Here is an 18,596-nt window from a genome sequence, read left to right on the forward strand (position 1 = left end):
GACACATATTTCTTGTTTCCCCAACACGGCAAACAAGGTTTACCATGGTACACACATACATATTTCTGATGCATGGACATATTTGTCCCATACTCCCCTTCTCCCTCTACCAGTCTTCGCAATATATCTTCTGTGAATCATAGACACACAGTCTACACCTAGACATCATTTTTTGCAGAAATTTATTAGCTTTAATTCTAAATATCTTAATTCTGAATTCTATGACATTCTTGACAAGACTTCAATTCTAAATTGAAGTCTTGAATTGAAGTCTTGTCAACCATGTCATTAACTGTCCTATCCTCTACTCCTCCTCCACGGAAAATGTTCATAGATTGAGCACGGGACAGCGTGATTTCTTCTCCAGTGGGTCTCTATTAGACCGTGTTACAGTTCCCATTTTTGAACACTAGGTGCAACAATACCTCTATGGAGATAAATGGTTATGTTTAGAAAGTTAAGCAAATCACTTGATAGACTTGAACAAACCCACAAGGGAAATGAGCTTTTTTTCAATTATTTATTCAGCACAAATATCAACAGATGTGATATTCTTCTGTGGAAAAAGTAAGTACAGCCTTGGCCTCAGAAGAGTATTGCCCCCTTTAGCATAAATAACTTCTTGTAGGCGTTTTGCATAATTGTCCACCAGTCTCTGACATTGGCTTGGTGGAATTTTTGACCACTCTTCCATGCAATATTCTTTCATTTGCAAGATATTTGAGGGTTTTCGTGCATGTACTGCCCATTTCAAATGCCCCTGCAACATTTCAATGGGATTCAAATCCGGGCTTTGACTAGGGCATTCCATAACCCTTCATTTATTCTTTTTGAGAGATTACTTAGTGGATTTGCTAGTGTGCTTAGGATCAGTATATTGTTGATAATGTACACTTTTGGTTCAACTTCAACTTTTGGACAGATGGCCTAACATTGTCTTCAAGCACTCTTTAATATGATGCAGAATTCATAGTTGAATCAATGAATGCAAGCTGTCCAGTGCCTGAGGCCCAAAGCAACCCCAAACCATAATATTTCCACCACCGTGCTTCACAGTTGGTATGAGGTGCTTTTCCTTAAAAGCTGTCTTTGGTCAGTGCCAAACATATCTGCTGTTACTGTGGCCAAACAACTCTATCTTTGATTCATCAGTCCAGAGCACATTATTCCAAAAGGCCTGGTCTTTGCCTGTATATGCTCACTGGCAAACTATAGTCTTGCAAAAGCTTTTTCCTGGCATGCCTCCCATGCAGATCAAATTTGTGCAATCTCTTTCTGATTGTAGAAGCATGCACGTTGACACCAACAATTACAAAACTTACTAGCAGATCCTGTGATGACATTTTGGGGTTCTTGGAGACTTATTTTTTTAAATCTGCGCTATTTGATGATTTTCCTTACAGTGAAATGATGTATTTCAAATCATTTGGAGATCTATTTAAAACCCTGGCCAGACTCATAGGCAGCCACAACCTTTTATTCTGAAGGTCTTATAGAACTCTTTAGATCTTGGCATGATGCCACCACACACCTCAATAACAATGGAAACACCAGACACTAGATATGTGAGAGGGTTAAATAAGACAGGTTCCACCATGTTGAAACACTAATATCCACTCATGCTGAGCAGGAAAAGAAGGTGTATAAATGTCTATGTGTTATATGTTATTTGAACATGATATGAGCAGAGAATAAGGACAGATAACATACTTTGCATGGCCCTGTAACAGCTAAACCCATACAGTGATAGCTTAGTTGTGCCTCCCCTTAGCTAGTGACACCAAACTAGCCTAGTCTCATGTTTGATATCCAAAAAAACGTTTTGTATTTTATCGGTCTGGTAGTCCTGCAAACAGTGATAACACCCGAGGCAAGTTTTATGATAGAGCCAACTTTTTGTCCAATTTTCACATTTTTTATAGCAATGTTTCTCAACTTCAGTCCTCAGTCCCACCTCCCAGAATGTTTTAGATGTCTCCCTATTTAACACACTAACAAGCTGATGAGTTGAACCAGGTGTTTTAATTAGTGAGACATCTAAAACATTATTGTGTGTGTGTGTCTGTGTGTGTGTGGGGGGGGGGAGGAGTTGAGAAACTGTTTTAAAGCAATTAGCCTTCACATGCAAGATAAAAATGCATGGAAACAGTCAATCTGGGCTCAGCCCCAGATGATTATCAGTCCAGATAATGCCCCTGCTCAGTGCTCAAGGGTCCCCAGTTCGATCCTGAGATCAGGTTACTCTCTTTGTGGAGTACTGCATATTATCCCCCTGTCTGCATGGATTTCCTCCCACACACACATGCTTGTAGATGGACTGGTTATGCCAAATTGCCAAAGGTGTCCGTGTGTGTGTGTTTTCCTGCCCTATGCGTTCCAGGAATAGCCTCCTTATCCACTGCAACCCTGACCAGGATAAAGCATTTAATGAAAATGACTGAATGAATGAATGACTAATGAAATCCAAACAAAACAACAACAAAAATAAAATGGTAAATCCTTTAATTTTGAAACAATAGTAAGGTTTTGGGTAGGATGACTTTCTGTGATGCAATCCATATCACTTAATATAGAGCAACCCTTTAAAGGAAAATTGTATCCTCCAACGTTCATAGTGTGTCAGTGAGTATTAAATGCGTCACAATGCACTTCACACACAGACAGACAGACACACACACACGCACACACACACACACACACACAGAGCGAGAGAGAGAGAGAGAGAGAGAGATGCACCCCTTCCAGAGTAATAATATTAGGGTTGGCCTGACTACTTTACTAAACATGTGATCACGCCGTGTCGATGCTTACAGCGTCAGTGCCGCTTCACAGAAGCAGAACATCTAAAGCAGCACAGCCGACTAGTAGGTAAGCCAAGATGGACCTGAAGGACCAGAGCGCTCAAATGGAGCCGCTGCTTCCCACGGTAAGATCCTCTTTCAACACGTTGCGTAAATGTAACGCCCATGCTGACTCTGTAGACCGGTGCGCATTCGCAGCCTTGTGCAAATTCATTTTTCCCAGTGTTTCATCGGATAGCGGGAGAAATGTGGGGTCTCTTCATCGCCATAAGCAACATGCGCATTTACAGTTACATTGCAGTCGGCCGCGTCTGATCACAGGCTGTGCGGTGAACCGTGACTGAATACTGCGGCTCTGTGCAGTGCGTCTCATAGCTCATAAACGGCACATATGATATGCACGAATGCTGAAAGAATTCATTCCTAGGATTAGCCTATTACAACAGATAACGGTGCTGTTATTTTAGCCTCTGAATAGAAAATATGCTGTGGGAAAAGCATTAGCACGCATTGCCGCAAGTGTCGCAGACTCAGAGGACGTGGGGAAGTTGATTTACACATCAACAGCATACGCAGAGGTTCTTCACGCAACAGTGATGCCTTAAGCAAACCTATAGTCTTCTACTGCCATACTCTTATTTCAGGCTATTTATGGTGTAAGTCGCTTGGGATGTGAGAACTGTCAGATGATTTCATTTGCAAATATATACAATGGACATTTTGACAGTTAGGTTACTTGACACTAAAGTTGCTGCACATTCAACACATTTTTATGTAACAGTGGTCACCAACCCTGTTCTTGGAGATCTATATTCCTGCAAGTTTCATCCTGAACCAAAACCTAACAAACCAGTTTAAGTACACTTCTTAAGTCAAAGATTAGATGGTCAGGTGGGCACGATTATGGTTGGAGCTAAAGTATTCAGGAAGGTAGATCTCCAGGAACAGGGTTGGTGACCACTGCTATATAAGATATAGGTAAGGTGTATTAGATGAAGAAATAACATAACAGCAAGGCAAAATACTGTGATGGTAGAGCTGAAGCTTTAAATATCATGAATAATTCTTAATTACACTTTATCATTTATCCCAGACAAGATTCCAATTGCAAATTGTACTATAGAGTACAACACTAGGACCCTTGGAACAATGTAGCATAACAGTGAAAGAATTAGGTTTCTTAAGATTTGTGATTAAGATTAAGAATTAAAAATTAAGATTTGTGCATTTTTCTATAGTGTAACTATGTTGCAGGTTTAGATGTTGAAATGTAGTAGACATTTATTCATCTTCAGTAACCTCTTTATCCAGGTCAGGGTTGTGGTGCATTTAGCAGTTATCAGTCATTGTTCTGATATTGATATTCCTTCTCACAGTGCCCAGGGTATTTTGGGTCCCATCTTACAACTCTGTTGCATGATATGTCCCACTGGAGGGTAACCTGGTCTCAGAGATGTTCTCAAACTTGTATGAATCTTTTCTTTAGTACACAGTGGATAGCCGTTAGGATTGTGTTGATACCATTGAAGTAGAATTGGGTATGTCTTTAGCATTGTCGTATGTGATGGTATTGTTTGAGATTTTAGTAAGGATGGGAGACATTTCAATTGGAATATGGAAGAAAGAAGTATACAATGCGTTAGTAGACAATGATAGGCTGAAGAATATTACCATGAAGATGGGCCAGCTGTGAGCTAAAAGTCTTTAAAACTCAGAAGGAGAAACGATCAGAGCTGCCCTGTGCTGCCTCATCTGTCATTTCTTTCTTTTTTTTTCTTTTTTTAAAGAATGAATCTTGTCAATAGTTGTATCATTAACAATTATAATACACAGGCTAGTTAAAATGAATAGAAATTTACTGCAGAGGTTGGTTGTTTGTTAGCATTTTTTCATACACATAAAATTGTTTTAACAAACCAATAAATTGAGATACTATTTACTATTTTAATATGGATGGTTTCAGTAGGGCTTTACTTTAACCTGTTAACAGATGATACCTTGAAAACTTAATACACTGTTCTGAAAAACCTAAGAAGGACTTCTTTAATCTCCAAAGAACCATAGAACTCAACTCAAGAACCTATATAATGAAAAATTGTTCTTGATATGAAGAAGGTTCTTATCAGAACCATTGAAGAACCTTAATTTTTAAGACTGTAGCACAGTCTGTAGTTATATAGATGTTTGAACATTAAGTGTCTGGAACAAAGAGGTGTTTAGATGTGGCTTTTTAAATTAACTTATTAATTCATTCATCATTCATTCATTCATCTTTAGCATCCACTTTATCCTGGTCAGGGTCATGTTGGATCTAGAGGCGATCCCAGGAACACTGGACATAAGGTGGAAATATACCCTGCATGGAATGCCAGTCCATTGCAAAGCATCACCGTGCACACATCCACAGGATTGGAAGGTGGAAGGAAACCAGAGAACGCGGATGAAACCCATGCATGAGAAGAACATGTAAAACTCCACACAAACAGTAACCCAAGCTGATTGTCGAACTGGAGATCCTGCAGGCGTGAAGCAAAAAACGATGCCCACTAATGTGTTCTCACAAAATATGACTTACATAATACACAAAAAAAAGACAAAATATGTCTTTAGTATTTCTATGAGACCTGCTGTTTTGCTGAATGCATACTAGAATCTGGGGATATGCGTTCTTCTCTCATAAGAGAGTATAACGGGCAAAGACATTCTGGTGTAATGACGTTTCCTGTGCAGATTCATTATTAGACCATTTACCAGCCCATCAGTTACCAGAGACACTCAACCTATTTTCAGAGTTCCCCAGGAACTAAAAATTGAGAAAGTGATCAGTGGCTACATTAATCATAACCTGACTCTTTATTGTTCATTCTACTTAACCCAATGATTAGGTCTACTGAATAATTCATTAGAGCCTTAAATGTCCTCATGATCTTGAAATAGGACCCTTGGTTCCAAATTTAGCTATTAATGTGCACGTTTGCTTACCAAACCATTTTTACAGAGTTATAATCCATTCTGTAAGGCTTGAGCTGGGCCTTAGCAATGTGGCTTGTGGGCGAGAGTCTCTCTATTAAGCCACAATTTTCTCCCACTCAGCCAACCTGAGTGCTGAGTGCTAGAGTGTGTTTTTGCAGGGGTGGATGAAGAACACCAGTTTATGAAAATACCAGATGTATGGATGAATATCTTTTTTATGACATTTAAGCACAAACCCCTACGATTAATCACTTCTGAGCAGATTTCCGTTCATTATCCCTGAGCAGTTGACCGAAAAGCAGCTTTTATGTGACCTTAAAAACATAGCCTTCTGGTGCACCCGTCATGAACTTGCTGGTATGAGGGGTCAGATTGCTCTGATCTGGTGCTTAATGCGGGCTTGTTCTGACATATTAATCCTTTAGTTGGAATTATGAATCCAACTTTTACGAAGTAACATTACATTGTTTCACTATGGCTAATGTGCTTTGGTTTTTAACATAGTATACAAGTCCAATTCCAAAAAAGTTGGGACACTGTGTAAAATGTAAATAAATGTAAATAAAAACAGAATGCATCGATTTGCAAATCTCATAAACTCATATGTTATTCACAATAGAACATAGAAAACATATCAAATGTTTAAACGGAGGAAATGTACTATTTTAAGGAAAAAATAAGGTAATTTTGAATTTGATGGTCGTAACACGTCTCAAAGTTGGGACGGGGCAACAAAAGGCTGGAAAAGTAAGTGATAATAAAAGAAACAGCTGGAGGTTAATTGGCAACAGTTCAGTAACATGATTGGGTATAAAAAGAGTATCTTAGAGAAGCAGAGTCTTTCAGAAGTTAAGATGGGCAGAAGTTCTCCAATCTGCGAAAAACTGCATCTACAATTTGTGGAACACATTCAGAATAATGGTCCTCAAGGGTGAAAATCAGTATCACATTTTATTGCATTTTTGTTGCATGGTTTTTGAGATTTGCAAATCAATGCATTCTGTTTTTAGTTACACTTATTTACATTTTACACAGCATCCCAACTTGGAATTGGGGTTGTAGTACTGAGGACAAGGGTATAAACAGTGAAGATTTATTATTACAAAAAAAGGTACACAAAAGTATAATATTATATTAATTATTGCATAATATTATTGTATAATGTTAATTATATAATATAATATATGATATAATATAATATAACTGTAATCAGTAGGTATCAAGATTGCACAAACAAATTACTGCTTAGGGCATTTAGATGCATTTGTATCTCTGCCTTTCAGTGTGTTGAGTTTATGATTATAAGTATAGATTTTGTATGAATTGAGGTTTGAGCTATACCATAATAAATGATCATTGCGGTGAAGAAAGATAATCAGGATGGCACAGCATGTAGCATTGCTGCCTCAGCTCCAGGGCCCTCGGTTCTTCTTATATTCTGTGCGGTGATTCTGAGCATATTATCCCTGTATATTAGTGGGTTTCCTGTTGGTTCTCTGGTTTCTTCCAGCCTCCCCAAAACAGGTACTTGGATTGATTTCTCGAAAGTGCCCCCAAGTGTGAATGAATGTGTGAATGTGTCTGTGCACGGTACACTGCGATGGAGTGGCTTTCCATTTAAGGTTATTCTCCCAGTATTCGTGATATCCACCTGCAATCCTGACTATGATAAAGAGGTTACTGATGAATGAAAGGAAGCTAATCAGTTGACTTTATCAGTGGCCTTATACAGAATAAGATACAGTCCATACTGATTCTTAAGGTACTGTTTATACTGTTTATACTGTAGCCTTGTAGTCATATACAGAAGAGAATGCACTTTTCTGTGGATTACAGTTTTTTGTAATACACATGAATTATACAGTATGTACACAGTATAACAACAATCATAAGTTAATTTACCAGAAAGTCCTAAATAGTTGCCATCTAAGTTATACGTAATAACCATCCATAATATGTAAATAATGTAAAAAATATATGACAACCACTCTATGTACAACACTCCATTATTCTACATACAGAAGTGAAATCTTTTAGTACGAGTGTTTTCTTTGGTAATATAGCAAACATATGGAAATAATAAGACAAACTTACACGGCATGAAATCCACAGGGTAAATCCCGTGGTGATGTAGTCACTTATTAAACAAACGTGAACAAGATATCAATAAATGTATTAATATGTTTGTATCTGCTTGTTTGTACACAAAATATAAGGATCTATACACGAAATTAACCTACTGTGAAAAAGACTCAGTATTCATTTATTTTAAAAAGCCCTTTCTACATCTCTAAACACTAAGCATTTAAAATAGAAAACATTTGCTCTCACAACAGTAACAGAAAACAGAAACTCATAAACATGCTTTAATCTACAAGTACAGGTAAAATGAGCTTATTACTAGAGTCTGAAATTGCATTGTTTGACTGTAACAGAGAATTTTTGCTTTTGCAGGTAATAACACCTTCCCGAGGAAGAAGTGTGGTGAGTTGACTGCTTTATTTCATTTCTCTGAATTCATATTTTCATTTCATCTCCTGCTAAAACACTAAAGCACTGCCAGTTTCCCCTAGTTACTACTTGGTATGTTTACTTATTTTTGTGATAACTGGTATGCACAAAAGGTTCTCTAGTCATGGTGTAAGTATGTACTTTTAAATAAATGCTTTTTTAAAGGATAAAACATGTAGAATATGTGCATCCAAGGACATGGGTTCATAGAACATTTACTGCAAATACTAATTCAGACATGTGCATTTATTCTTTAGACAAATACTAAGTAATTTAGACCTTAGAGGTATTATACATTCTAAACCAAGACTAACCCTTATCACTGTAAAAATGTTCCTCTGTGTTGTATGATCCTGATTAATCACCCAGTACAAAAGAGAGCTAAGTACCCAGGCTACCTTATACAAGTACTTTAATATAATAAAAGTCTGTATCATAATAGCGCACTTGGGCACAGTAGATGTATGTAAGTGGTCATCTTGATTCTGTCTGGAGTTAATGCCTCTAGACATCTGGAGCTTCTCCAAGCTGAAAAGACGGACGGCGCTGCGGAGCAAACTAGGTTAAGATACTGAGTGGCACAGATCTGTAGAGTTACTCCATTTTTTCAGAGACTGAGTTAAAGTGTCTCTGCTTGTTTACAGGGTATGGGGAATGCATTTCTGTTGACAGGGGTGGCTCGGCATGAAGCTTTCAACCAACAGAAAGGGTTATGCATAGAAAGTTAATAGTTATAATTTAAAAGTTAATAGTGTTCTGTCAATATACTTCCTGGTAAATTCTCATGAAATCAGAAACATCTTATAGTTTTGAAAGTGTGAGTTAAAATCATTCCTCCTTTTATATATATATATATATATATATATATATATATATATATATATATATATATATATATACTTTAAAAGAGGCTAGAGACTAGCTGGCTAAAACTCTCTTTCTTAAGAGTCTGTTCTGAGTGACTGTTCAATGTTGGTCTCACTCTACATAGCATAGCTGCACAGTCTTTATTGTTTCTGTTTTGGAAAAGTTGACATTTCGGCATGCTCTACTCTAAGGCTATGGCAGAGTTAGGACCACAGCTATGTATTTTACATAGCCAGTTGTGATATGTCTGATATGTATGTGGATGCAAAAGGAGGAAGATGGTTATTAATTTTTTATTCAATCCTTGAAACATGACACAACATGAATTATAAAGCTGTTCCTCAATTATCTATGAGAGCAATGAAGCTGCCAACATTTGCGGTAACAGAGAGTCAGAATATAATACAGAATGCTACGTATCCTCAGGAAACTGGCAGCACTGAAAACGCTACAGTATCTCTTTCCTTCAGGAGGGCACAAAGACCCATGCTTCTAGACACACTCTCAGTCCAGTGTCAATGTTTTCTTCCTGCTGTTAGTGTTCAAAGGCCTTAAGAAGATCTTAAGAAGCTAAGATTTTAGTACAGATTGAAATGTGAATAATTAAATGTCATTGAATAGTCAATTCATCTGCAGCTTTTGTATATCTACCTGCTATGAGCTGCATAGGATTTGCTTAAAATACTCTATCATGTTAATGTTGCTCTCTATATAAAAGATCATTGACATTACTGAGGATGTTACCACTTAAAAAACTATGAAGATGGCTTTGGACAACAAGTCATATGAACAGTTATGCTATGACGGCTTACGACTACAATTGCACTCAAGTCTCCATTAGTGAACAGTGGATAAGTTCAACAAAACAGACTTCATGTGAAAACAGTAATTAATATCCTGGTTACACAATTGCATTTTTTGACCATGTAGCACACAGTTATAGAAGGGATTGATTTATAATTGCACTGTCTAGTGTCATCCAGATGAGGATGGGCTCCTTTTTGAGTCTTGTTCCTCTCAAGGTTTCATCCTCATATCATCTCAAGGAGTTTTTCTTTGCCACCATCACCTCTAGCTTCCTTATTAGGGTCAAATTAGTACATTTAAAATGTATGTCCTGAATGTTTTTATTACTGTAAAGCTGCTTTATGGCAGTGTCCACTGTTAAAAGCACTATAGAAATAAAACTGAACTAAATTGAATATCCAACGTATCTAAATTAAAAAGCCTCAAAAAGTGAATGAAACTGCATTTACCCTGCAAACTGTGAAGCAGTACAGTGAGCCTCTTTGTGTCTCATTGTCTATATTGTAGATAGTTCACCTGTTCCCCTGACCTGCACATTGCAGCTAATAGTGCTGATGGCTGTATGGTCCTTTGCTCTTTGCCTTAATAGAGAACTGTTAAAGAGGGTGACAGAGAGGAGAGGCAGGGGTAGGTTTCGGGTGATTCTGTGACTGGTCTCGAGCAGAAATTTCCAGAGTGTCTTTGGGAAGGAGGTGAGCAGAACTGAATGTAGCAGAATGTAGGTGGTTACCTGTTTAAAGCCCCAGACTCTAGGTGAGAGTGAGACAGAGGGAGAGAGAGACTTAGAGAAAGAGAGAGAGAGAGAGAGAGAGAGAGAGAGAGAGAGAGAGAATGAGAATGAGCACAGTAGATTAATATCTTCGATAAGACAGTGTGCCAGACAGTGTGAAGACACTCTAGTTCAGGTGTTACACATATGCACTTTTATACAACTGTCTGATCTGACTGACTGTGTGCTTGGCAGTCATGAGTTTGGACCTCTACAGCAAGCTCCAATCACAGGTATGCTGATACTACTGCACTTGAACCCAGAACTAGCTGTGTTGGTTTTTTTTTTGTATTTGTCTGGCATTTTACTTTTGCTAACATGGTTCAGTACTTCACTAAAGGTCATTTGCTCATGTTGAGAAAGATTTGTTCCTTCAGCTCAGCTCTATTAATGCCATTTAGTAGTGACCTACAGTAGCACTGTGTGATATGCAGCAGCAGTGTCTTGTCGCAGCCTCTTTGTGCTGCATTGCACTGGTCATATGGAGCACTGCACTGCACAGAGACCAGACTGTAATAGCACATGTAGAGGCACTAATACAAAGCTGTTTTCCTGTATGCTTTTACCCAGCAGGCACTGTTTAAGAGGCTTTGTCTATGGATGCATCAAAGCAGTTGTGAAGTCTGACCTTTAATTCTCTTAACCCCTCTTTCCCATACAAGCTTATAAACTGATTCTCTAAATGCATAAATGCATTTAGAATGCATAAATGCATAAATGCATTGAACTATATTGGGTAAATCAATTAAAATTTCTACATTTCATGTCAAACTGACCTATTTTCAAAATATAGACAATGAGTAATATTCGCCTAGATGTGGCACTAATATAATTAAGCTTTGTGATTTTGTCAGTAACAATGTTAGTTATAAAGTACTGGATTTATTTTACTGTAAAGTACTGAATGTAGTGTTGGTCTGTAGCGTACCATGTGTAGGCATTGGTCTGTAAAGCACTGAGTATATACTGTATGTTCTTGGTTGGTGTGTAGTGTATTGATTCTAGGTGTTAGCCTGTAAACTGCTGGATTTCTTAGTTGGGCTGTGTGTAAGGCCCTGTTTACACTAAAATGATCCACGTCCACATTGGCATTTCCGTTGTGTTTCAGAAACGATCTCCATCACTGCACGACCGAAAATGCATGTCACATGACCATTCATGCACACTGGGCATGTGCAAACAAGTGTAAACAGGAAGTTGTTTGCTAGTCACCGTTAGGCACAACAATGAGCATGATTGCCGGCATTCCATGAAATGAGATTTGTTGCCAATTGCTCTAATCATAAGAATGACAACAAAGCCAGCAAACCTTGCGGTTCAGTCTCCATGGTGTTGTGTATATGATCAAGGTAGCGTAATGGTTATATGGTAGGGGCTTGACGAATCAAGGAAGGATATGCAATGAACCAGAAGACACTGTCGGGGGGTGAATGTGGGCAGCCACGCCTTCGTTTTCAAAAGTCTAGGTTTTGGTCTGTTTACACTGAAATGCCAGCCCGGAGGTTTCAAACTAAAACGGGGTCTTCTGCCTTTCCAAAAGTCTCCATTTTCGATGGTCGAAAATGCCGGAGTAGTGTAGACGACAGGCGTAACCGTATAGAAAGTTATGCATTTTAAAACGAAAACACACTAGTGTAAACAGGGCCTAAGTGTTGGTCTGTAGAGTACTGAATTATTGGTTGTTCTTTGGAGCATTGAGTATAGGTATTGGTCTGCAGAGCACTGGGAGTAGGTCTTTATCTGTAATGTATTCAGAGTAGGCGTTGGTCTGTAAAGTACTTATTTTATTGGACCGACTGTAGACATTGGTCTGTAGAGTACTTGACTTATTGGTTGATCTGTATAGTACTGAATTATTTTGCATAGGACTCAGTGTTGGGGTTGGTGTCTAAATGAGTTTGAATTAATTTCAGCCCCACATAAAGGACAATCAACACTCTCTCTCTCTCTCTCTCTCTCTCTCTCTCTCTCTCTCCCCAAAACTTATGAGAACTACTTCTATTTCATTCAGTAAAACATCGAGGTTTGATTGAATTATAATTCCAGTTTATTCAAATTGATGTCTAAATGAGTTTGAATTAATTTCAGCCCCACATAAAGGACAATCAACACACACACACGCACACACACTCACTCTCTCTCTCTCTCCAACACTAATGAGAGGTACTTCTATTTCATTCAGTAAAACATCGAGGTATGATTGAATTATAATTCTAGTTTATTCAAATTGATGCAAATGAGTAACAAAACTATGTTAATAATGAATTATCCTTGTCTGCTCTGGATGCTCAAAAGACTGCTCTGGATGTCATCCCAGACCTACCAGCCATGGAGGAGCTAGACACAACGCCAACCATGGAAGAGCTCAGAACAGCCATCGACGGCATCCCGTCAGAAATCTTGAAAAGCGGGAAGCCTGCACTACTCCAGCCCCTGCACGAACTTCTATGCTTGTGTTGGGAACAGGGATATATCCTGCATGACATGCGAGACGCAAACATTGTCACCATATATAAAAACAAAGGGGACCGCAGAGATTGCGACAGCTATCGGAGCATCTCCCTACTGAGCGTAGTTTGAAAGGTGTTTGCCCGGGTTGTCCTGACACGTCTGCAGATCCTAGCTTCTCGAGTCTACCCAGAGTCTCAGTGTGGCTTCTGAGCTGGCCGGTCAACCGTAGACATGATATTCTCACTACGCCAGCTTCAGGAGAAATGTCAAGAGCAGCAGATGCCCCTCTTTATCGCCTTCATTGATTTGACCAAGGCGTTTGACCTGGTTAGCCGGAGCGGACTTTTCAAACTACTGAAGAAGATTGGATGTCCACCACAACTTCTGGCAGTCATCACCGCATTCCATGCGGACATGCACAGCAAAGTCTGCTTCAACGGTGCAATGTCTGACGCGTTTCCAGTTAGTAGCGGAGTGAAACAAGGTTGTGTCCTTGCACCCACACTTTTTGGTATCTTCTTCTCCATGCTCCTCCAATATGCATTCAGAGACTGCAGTGAGGGAGTCTACATACACACCAGGTCTGAAGGCAAGCTCTTCAACATCTCCCGCCTTCGTGCCAAGACCAAAGTCGTTGAGTTACTCCTACGTGAAATGCTTTTCGCCAACTATGCAGCCCTGATCTCACATACGGAGGAAGGTTTGCAGCAGCTTGTCAGTCACCTCTCCCACGCCTGCAAGGAGTTTGGGCTGACCATTAGCCTCAAGAAAATCAACGTCATGGCTCAAGGCACAGACCATCCTCCCAGCATTGCCATAGATGGATGCAACCTGGAGTCATGGTCAGACTAAATCACAGGGTGTGGCAAAACTCCAACCTTACTGTGAAAACCAAGCTGCGTGTCTATCAGGCCTGCATTTTAAGCACAGTCCTCTATGGTGGTGAGACTTGGACAACCTACGCAAGGCATGAGAGGAAGCTCAACAGCTTTCACCTGAGGTGCCTGCGACGCATCCTCCATGTACAGTAGCAGGACAGGGTACCCGATGCAGAAGTTCTGGAGCGCGCCAACACGAGCAGCATGTTTGTCATCCTCTGTGAGAAGCGTCTCTGTTGGCTTGGCCACGTTAGAAGAATGGATCCTGGTCGCATTCCCAAAGATCTACTGTATGGTGAGCTGACTGAGGGTTCACGGCTAACTGGACGCCCCCAACTGCGATTCAAAGATGTCTGCAAAAAGGACATGAGATTATGCGGCATCAACCCTAGTTCATGGGAATCCAGCGCTGAAGACCGTACAGCCTGGCGTTTTGCCGTTAGTCGGGGCACTCAGAAAGCGGAGAAGGACAGGTCTAAGCACCTTGCTGACAATAGAGACAGGAGGAATGCACGGCAATTTCAGCCACAGCGTGTGACTCAGTTTGTCTGCTGCAACTGCAACCGGGACTGCCACTCACGGGCTGGCTTGTACAGCCACTTGAGAAGGTGCAAATAAATTAACCCGAAATGGAGGCTACACCATTGTCTCCCGAAGATGGAAGGATGCCAGAGAGATCTTTGTCCTAACCTTTTTAAAGTTTTGGTCTGTAGTATGGGTGTATAATATAGTGTATAATGCAGTAGAATATAGTGTATAGGTTCTGGTCTGTATTTATTGTTTTGTCTGTAGAGTATTGAGTTTAAATGGCCTGTAGCATGCTGAATGTAGGGGTTGATCTCTAAAGTACTGACTGTACGTGTTGTGGTGTAGAGCACTGAGAGTGGATTTGGCTTGCAAAGTACTGAATTTATTGGTGGTTTGTTTTGACTGTAGGTATTGGTCTGTAGTGTACTGAGTGTATGTGCTGGTCTCTAGAGTACTGAGTGTAGTTCTTGGTCTGCCAAGAACTGAATTACTGGTTGGCCTCTGGGCCCTGTTGCTGTTGGTCTATATCATATTGAGTATAGGTGTTGGTCTATAGTACTGAGATTGTAGGTGTTGGTCTATAATGATTTGTAGGTGTCGGTCTGTTAAATCAGTGAGTATGTGTGTTGGTCTCTAAAGGACTCACTGTAGACGTTGGTTTGTTGACTAATTTAAATTGCATAGTACACAGTTGATTGTAGATTGCTGAGTATAGGTGTTATCTGTTATTGGTCTGAATCAGTCTGTATGATAGGATTAAAATGTTGACTATAGCTAATTATGTTCAGTGTTTCCATATTGCCAACAAACAAACAATTTTCTTAATTTTAAGAAGTGAAATAGAGAGCTACACAACAGCTGTTGTGGAGAGAACCACCTCAGGAGTGGGAGTAGTAGTAAACATGCACTGATGACAACAGACAGGTTACGTGTTCCAAGACCAACAAAGGGATGTTGATGTAGGAACATTTATTAATTGAGGAAATCACATTTAGAACGCTGTTAATAAGTTTAACACCTGGTCCTAAATCATGGAATGATTTCATATATGCAAAATGCAAAGGCATTTGATTTAGGGTAAGGTCCGTTTTGTTCGTTGATTGATTTGACTGGCAGCATCTTATTTTTGACCATCAGTATTACTCTGTTCATACATAATATCAGTATTGATTTCAGGACAGTGTTGCTGGCATAGCAACATAGCAAGCACAGAACTATTTATAGGCTGAAACAGTGTCAGCGTCATCCTCACATACAAACAATTCAAACACACACACACATGCATTTGTCTTACTGTACTCGTCAGGACCTACCATTAACATAATTATTATTTGCAGCTAATTAATGCTATGGATGCACCTTAACCCAATCCTAACCTTAACCAAAGCCTTTTCGAAAAGTAAGCGTCTAAATATTTCCTTCTGGTTACTGAGGTTACGATTAGGGTTAGGTATATATTACAGTAATTAGCTATAGTAATCATTAAGCCAGTGAAAATTCCTTATGAACATGGTAAAACCAACATACATTATTGCATGATGTGTGTATGTTATCTGCCTGGCTGTTACAGAGTGGGCTGAAACTGTGTCACGATTGGCAGTTGCTTCATCCATCTCACCCTCACTGCAGGATAACACTTATTGCTCTCTCATACCATCCTCCATTTAATTCTCTCTCTTTGTTCTTCAACTCATAAAGCACCCTATCATAACTGATGTCTTTGTGAACTTGCCTGAAATGCTCTCTTCTCTATAATGATAGTGTGTGTTCTCTAAGATGTTTATGTACTTGTGTGTATTGGTCTGTGTGTGTGTTGTGTGTGCAGTGTCATGTGTCTGCAGGAGAGCACTCACTGGCTGTAATTGAAAGGATTACACAGTGGGAGCATGTGCAGAATGGCATAGAAAAAGGACACTTCTTGAGGCATTGGTAGTATGTGAGAACAGGGGAGGAGGAATAAAAGGATTAGCTCTTATACAAATTAAATCTCATTCAATTTTTTATGGCATGCAAAGGCCATATGGCTGAATGAAAGCCCCTGTGTTTGTGTGTGTGTGTGTGTGTGTGTGTGTGTGTGTGTGTGTGTGTGTGTGCGTGTGCTAGATGCTTCTGACTGATGCTTGCCACGTGTTGCAACAATTATGTATTACAGAAAATACAGTGCATTAAGTACAGTTGTGTCAAGTAATGTTGTGTCAAGGACTAACACATGTAGTTATTTACAAACAAAAAATTGAAAATTAGAAAAAAAAAGAGAAAAAACATGAAAGCTACTACTTGACTTTTGAGAAAGCTGCAAATAGTAGAGACACATAATATATGCACACACCGAGCAAAAACCAATACAAAAGAAGGCAATAATGCCCCATATGTGTGTGTGTGTGTGTGTGTGTGTGTGTGTGTGTGTGTGTGTGTGTGTGTGTGTCTGTGTGTATGTATGTGTATGTGTGTGGGTGTCCACTATATGTACGTGGACACCTGACCAATCACTATCATATTTGCTTGTTGAACTGCCCATTATAGATTTAGTCCCACTTTGCTGTTATAATAACCTCCACTCTTCTGTGAAGGCTTTTCACTAGATTTTGGATGTGTGGATTTGTGCTCATTCTACCACAAGAACATTAGTGAGGTCAGGCACTGATATCAAGGGAGAAGCCTTGGCAGGCAGTCAGTGTTCCAGTTAGTCTCAAAATTGTTCACTGGGGTTGAGGTCAGGGCTCTGTGCAGCCCACTTAAGTTCTTCTAGTCCAACCTTGGCAAATTGTCTTTATGGAGCTCGCTTTGTGCATAGAGGAATTGTCATGCAGGAACGGGTTTGGGCCCCTTAGTTCCAGTGAAGGGAAAATCTTGATAATACAGCGTACAAAGACATTTTTAAAAGACAATTGTGTGTACAAATGGGCCCACATATCACATTGATGGCTAGGTGCCCACATACTTTTGGGGCATTTGGTGAAAGATATACATACAGTATCTCACAAAAGTGAGTACACCCATCACATTTTTGTAAATATTCGATTATATCTTTTGATGTGACAACACTGAAGAAATGACACTTTGCTACAATGTAGTGAGTGTACAGCTTGTGTAACAGTGTAAATTTGCTGTCCCCTCAAAATAACTCAACACACACTCATTAATGTCTAAACCACTGGCAACAAAAGTGAGTACACCCCTAAGTGAAAATGTCCAAATCGGGACCAATTAGCCATTTTCGCTCCCCGGTGTCATGTGACTTGTTAGTGTTACAAGGTCCCAGTTGTGAATGGGGAGCAGGTGTCTTAAATTTGGTGTCATTGCTCTCACACTCCCTCATACTGGTCAATGGAAGTTCAACATGGCACCTCATGGCAAAGAACTCTCTGAGGATCTGAAAAAAAGAATTGTTGCTCTACATAAAGATGGCCTAGGCTATAAGAAGATTGCCAAGACCCTGACACTGAGCTGCAGCACGGTGGCCAAGACCATACAGCACAGAGTGATGGATGCTTTGGAAATCTTAAACTTTGGTTGATGTGCTTTTCATCACTTACATTGTGGGAGTCCATTAGAGGAATGTTAAAGTAAAGAACGTAAACTAAAGTTGATTAACTTGCCCATTGCTGGTATTTATCATTTTATTGCACATTACACCCTGAATAAGTAATATTGTGAATAGAAGGTGCTTGGATCAATTTTAAACAGCAACCTCAATTTACAAGGTAAATTAAGGTTATGCAATCACATCTTTGCAACTTGGCTAATAACATTCTTTTCTTAACAATTGAAATATCAAGGTTATTCTGATGAATTATGGATGAATTATAAGGATTTAGCTCTTAAGTAATATGTATACAACCATTTTTCAATAGAATGTTTCTTTAAAGATAGACATCCCGATACTGAAAACCTTAATATGAAAGGAAAGGAAGCCTGATAATGTGCAGTATGAAATTATTGGACAGGATGAGCTGCAGGCTGTGTGAAGGAGGTGTGGGTACAGCATGGCAGGACGTGAGTCAGCACCTG

At 39.5% G+C, this 18,596-nt stretch overlaps 1 protein-coding gene across 2 annotated transcripts in view; it reads left to right on the forward strand.

The window, feature by feature from the left end:
- The first annotated feature begins 2,671 nt into the window (after positions 1–2,671).
- slc4a10b (solute carrier family 4 member 10b) overlaps positions 2,672–18,596 on the forward strand; it is a 56,036-nt gene continuing 40,111 nt past the window's right edge. For both annotated transcript variants that reach the window (XR_001812807.3, XM_017469100.3), the window contains exons 1-2: positions 2,672–2,926; positions 8,229–8,258. Coding sequence is in view for 1 of the 2 variants with exons in the window: in XM_017469100.3 (XP_017324589.1) it covers positions 2,879–2,926; positions 8,229–8,258 (78 nt within the window). In the remaining variant the exon portion in view is untranslated. The remainder of the gene's footprint in view (positions 2,927–8,228; positions 8,259–18,596) is intronic.

This window comes from Ictalurus punctatus, chromosome 6, assembly GCF_001660625.3.
Source record: "Ictalurus punctatus breed USDA103 chromosome 6, Coco_2.0, whole genome shotgun sequence".
NCBI classification, from domain to species: domain Eukaryota; kingdom Metazoa; phylum Chordata; class Actinopteri; order Siluriformes; family Ictaluridae; genus Ictalurus; species Ictalurus punctatus.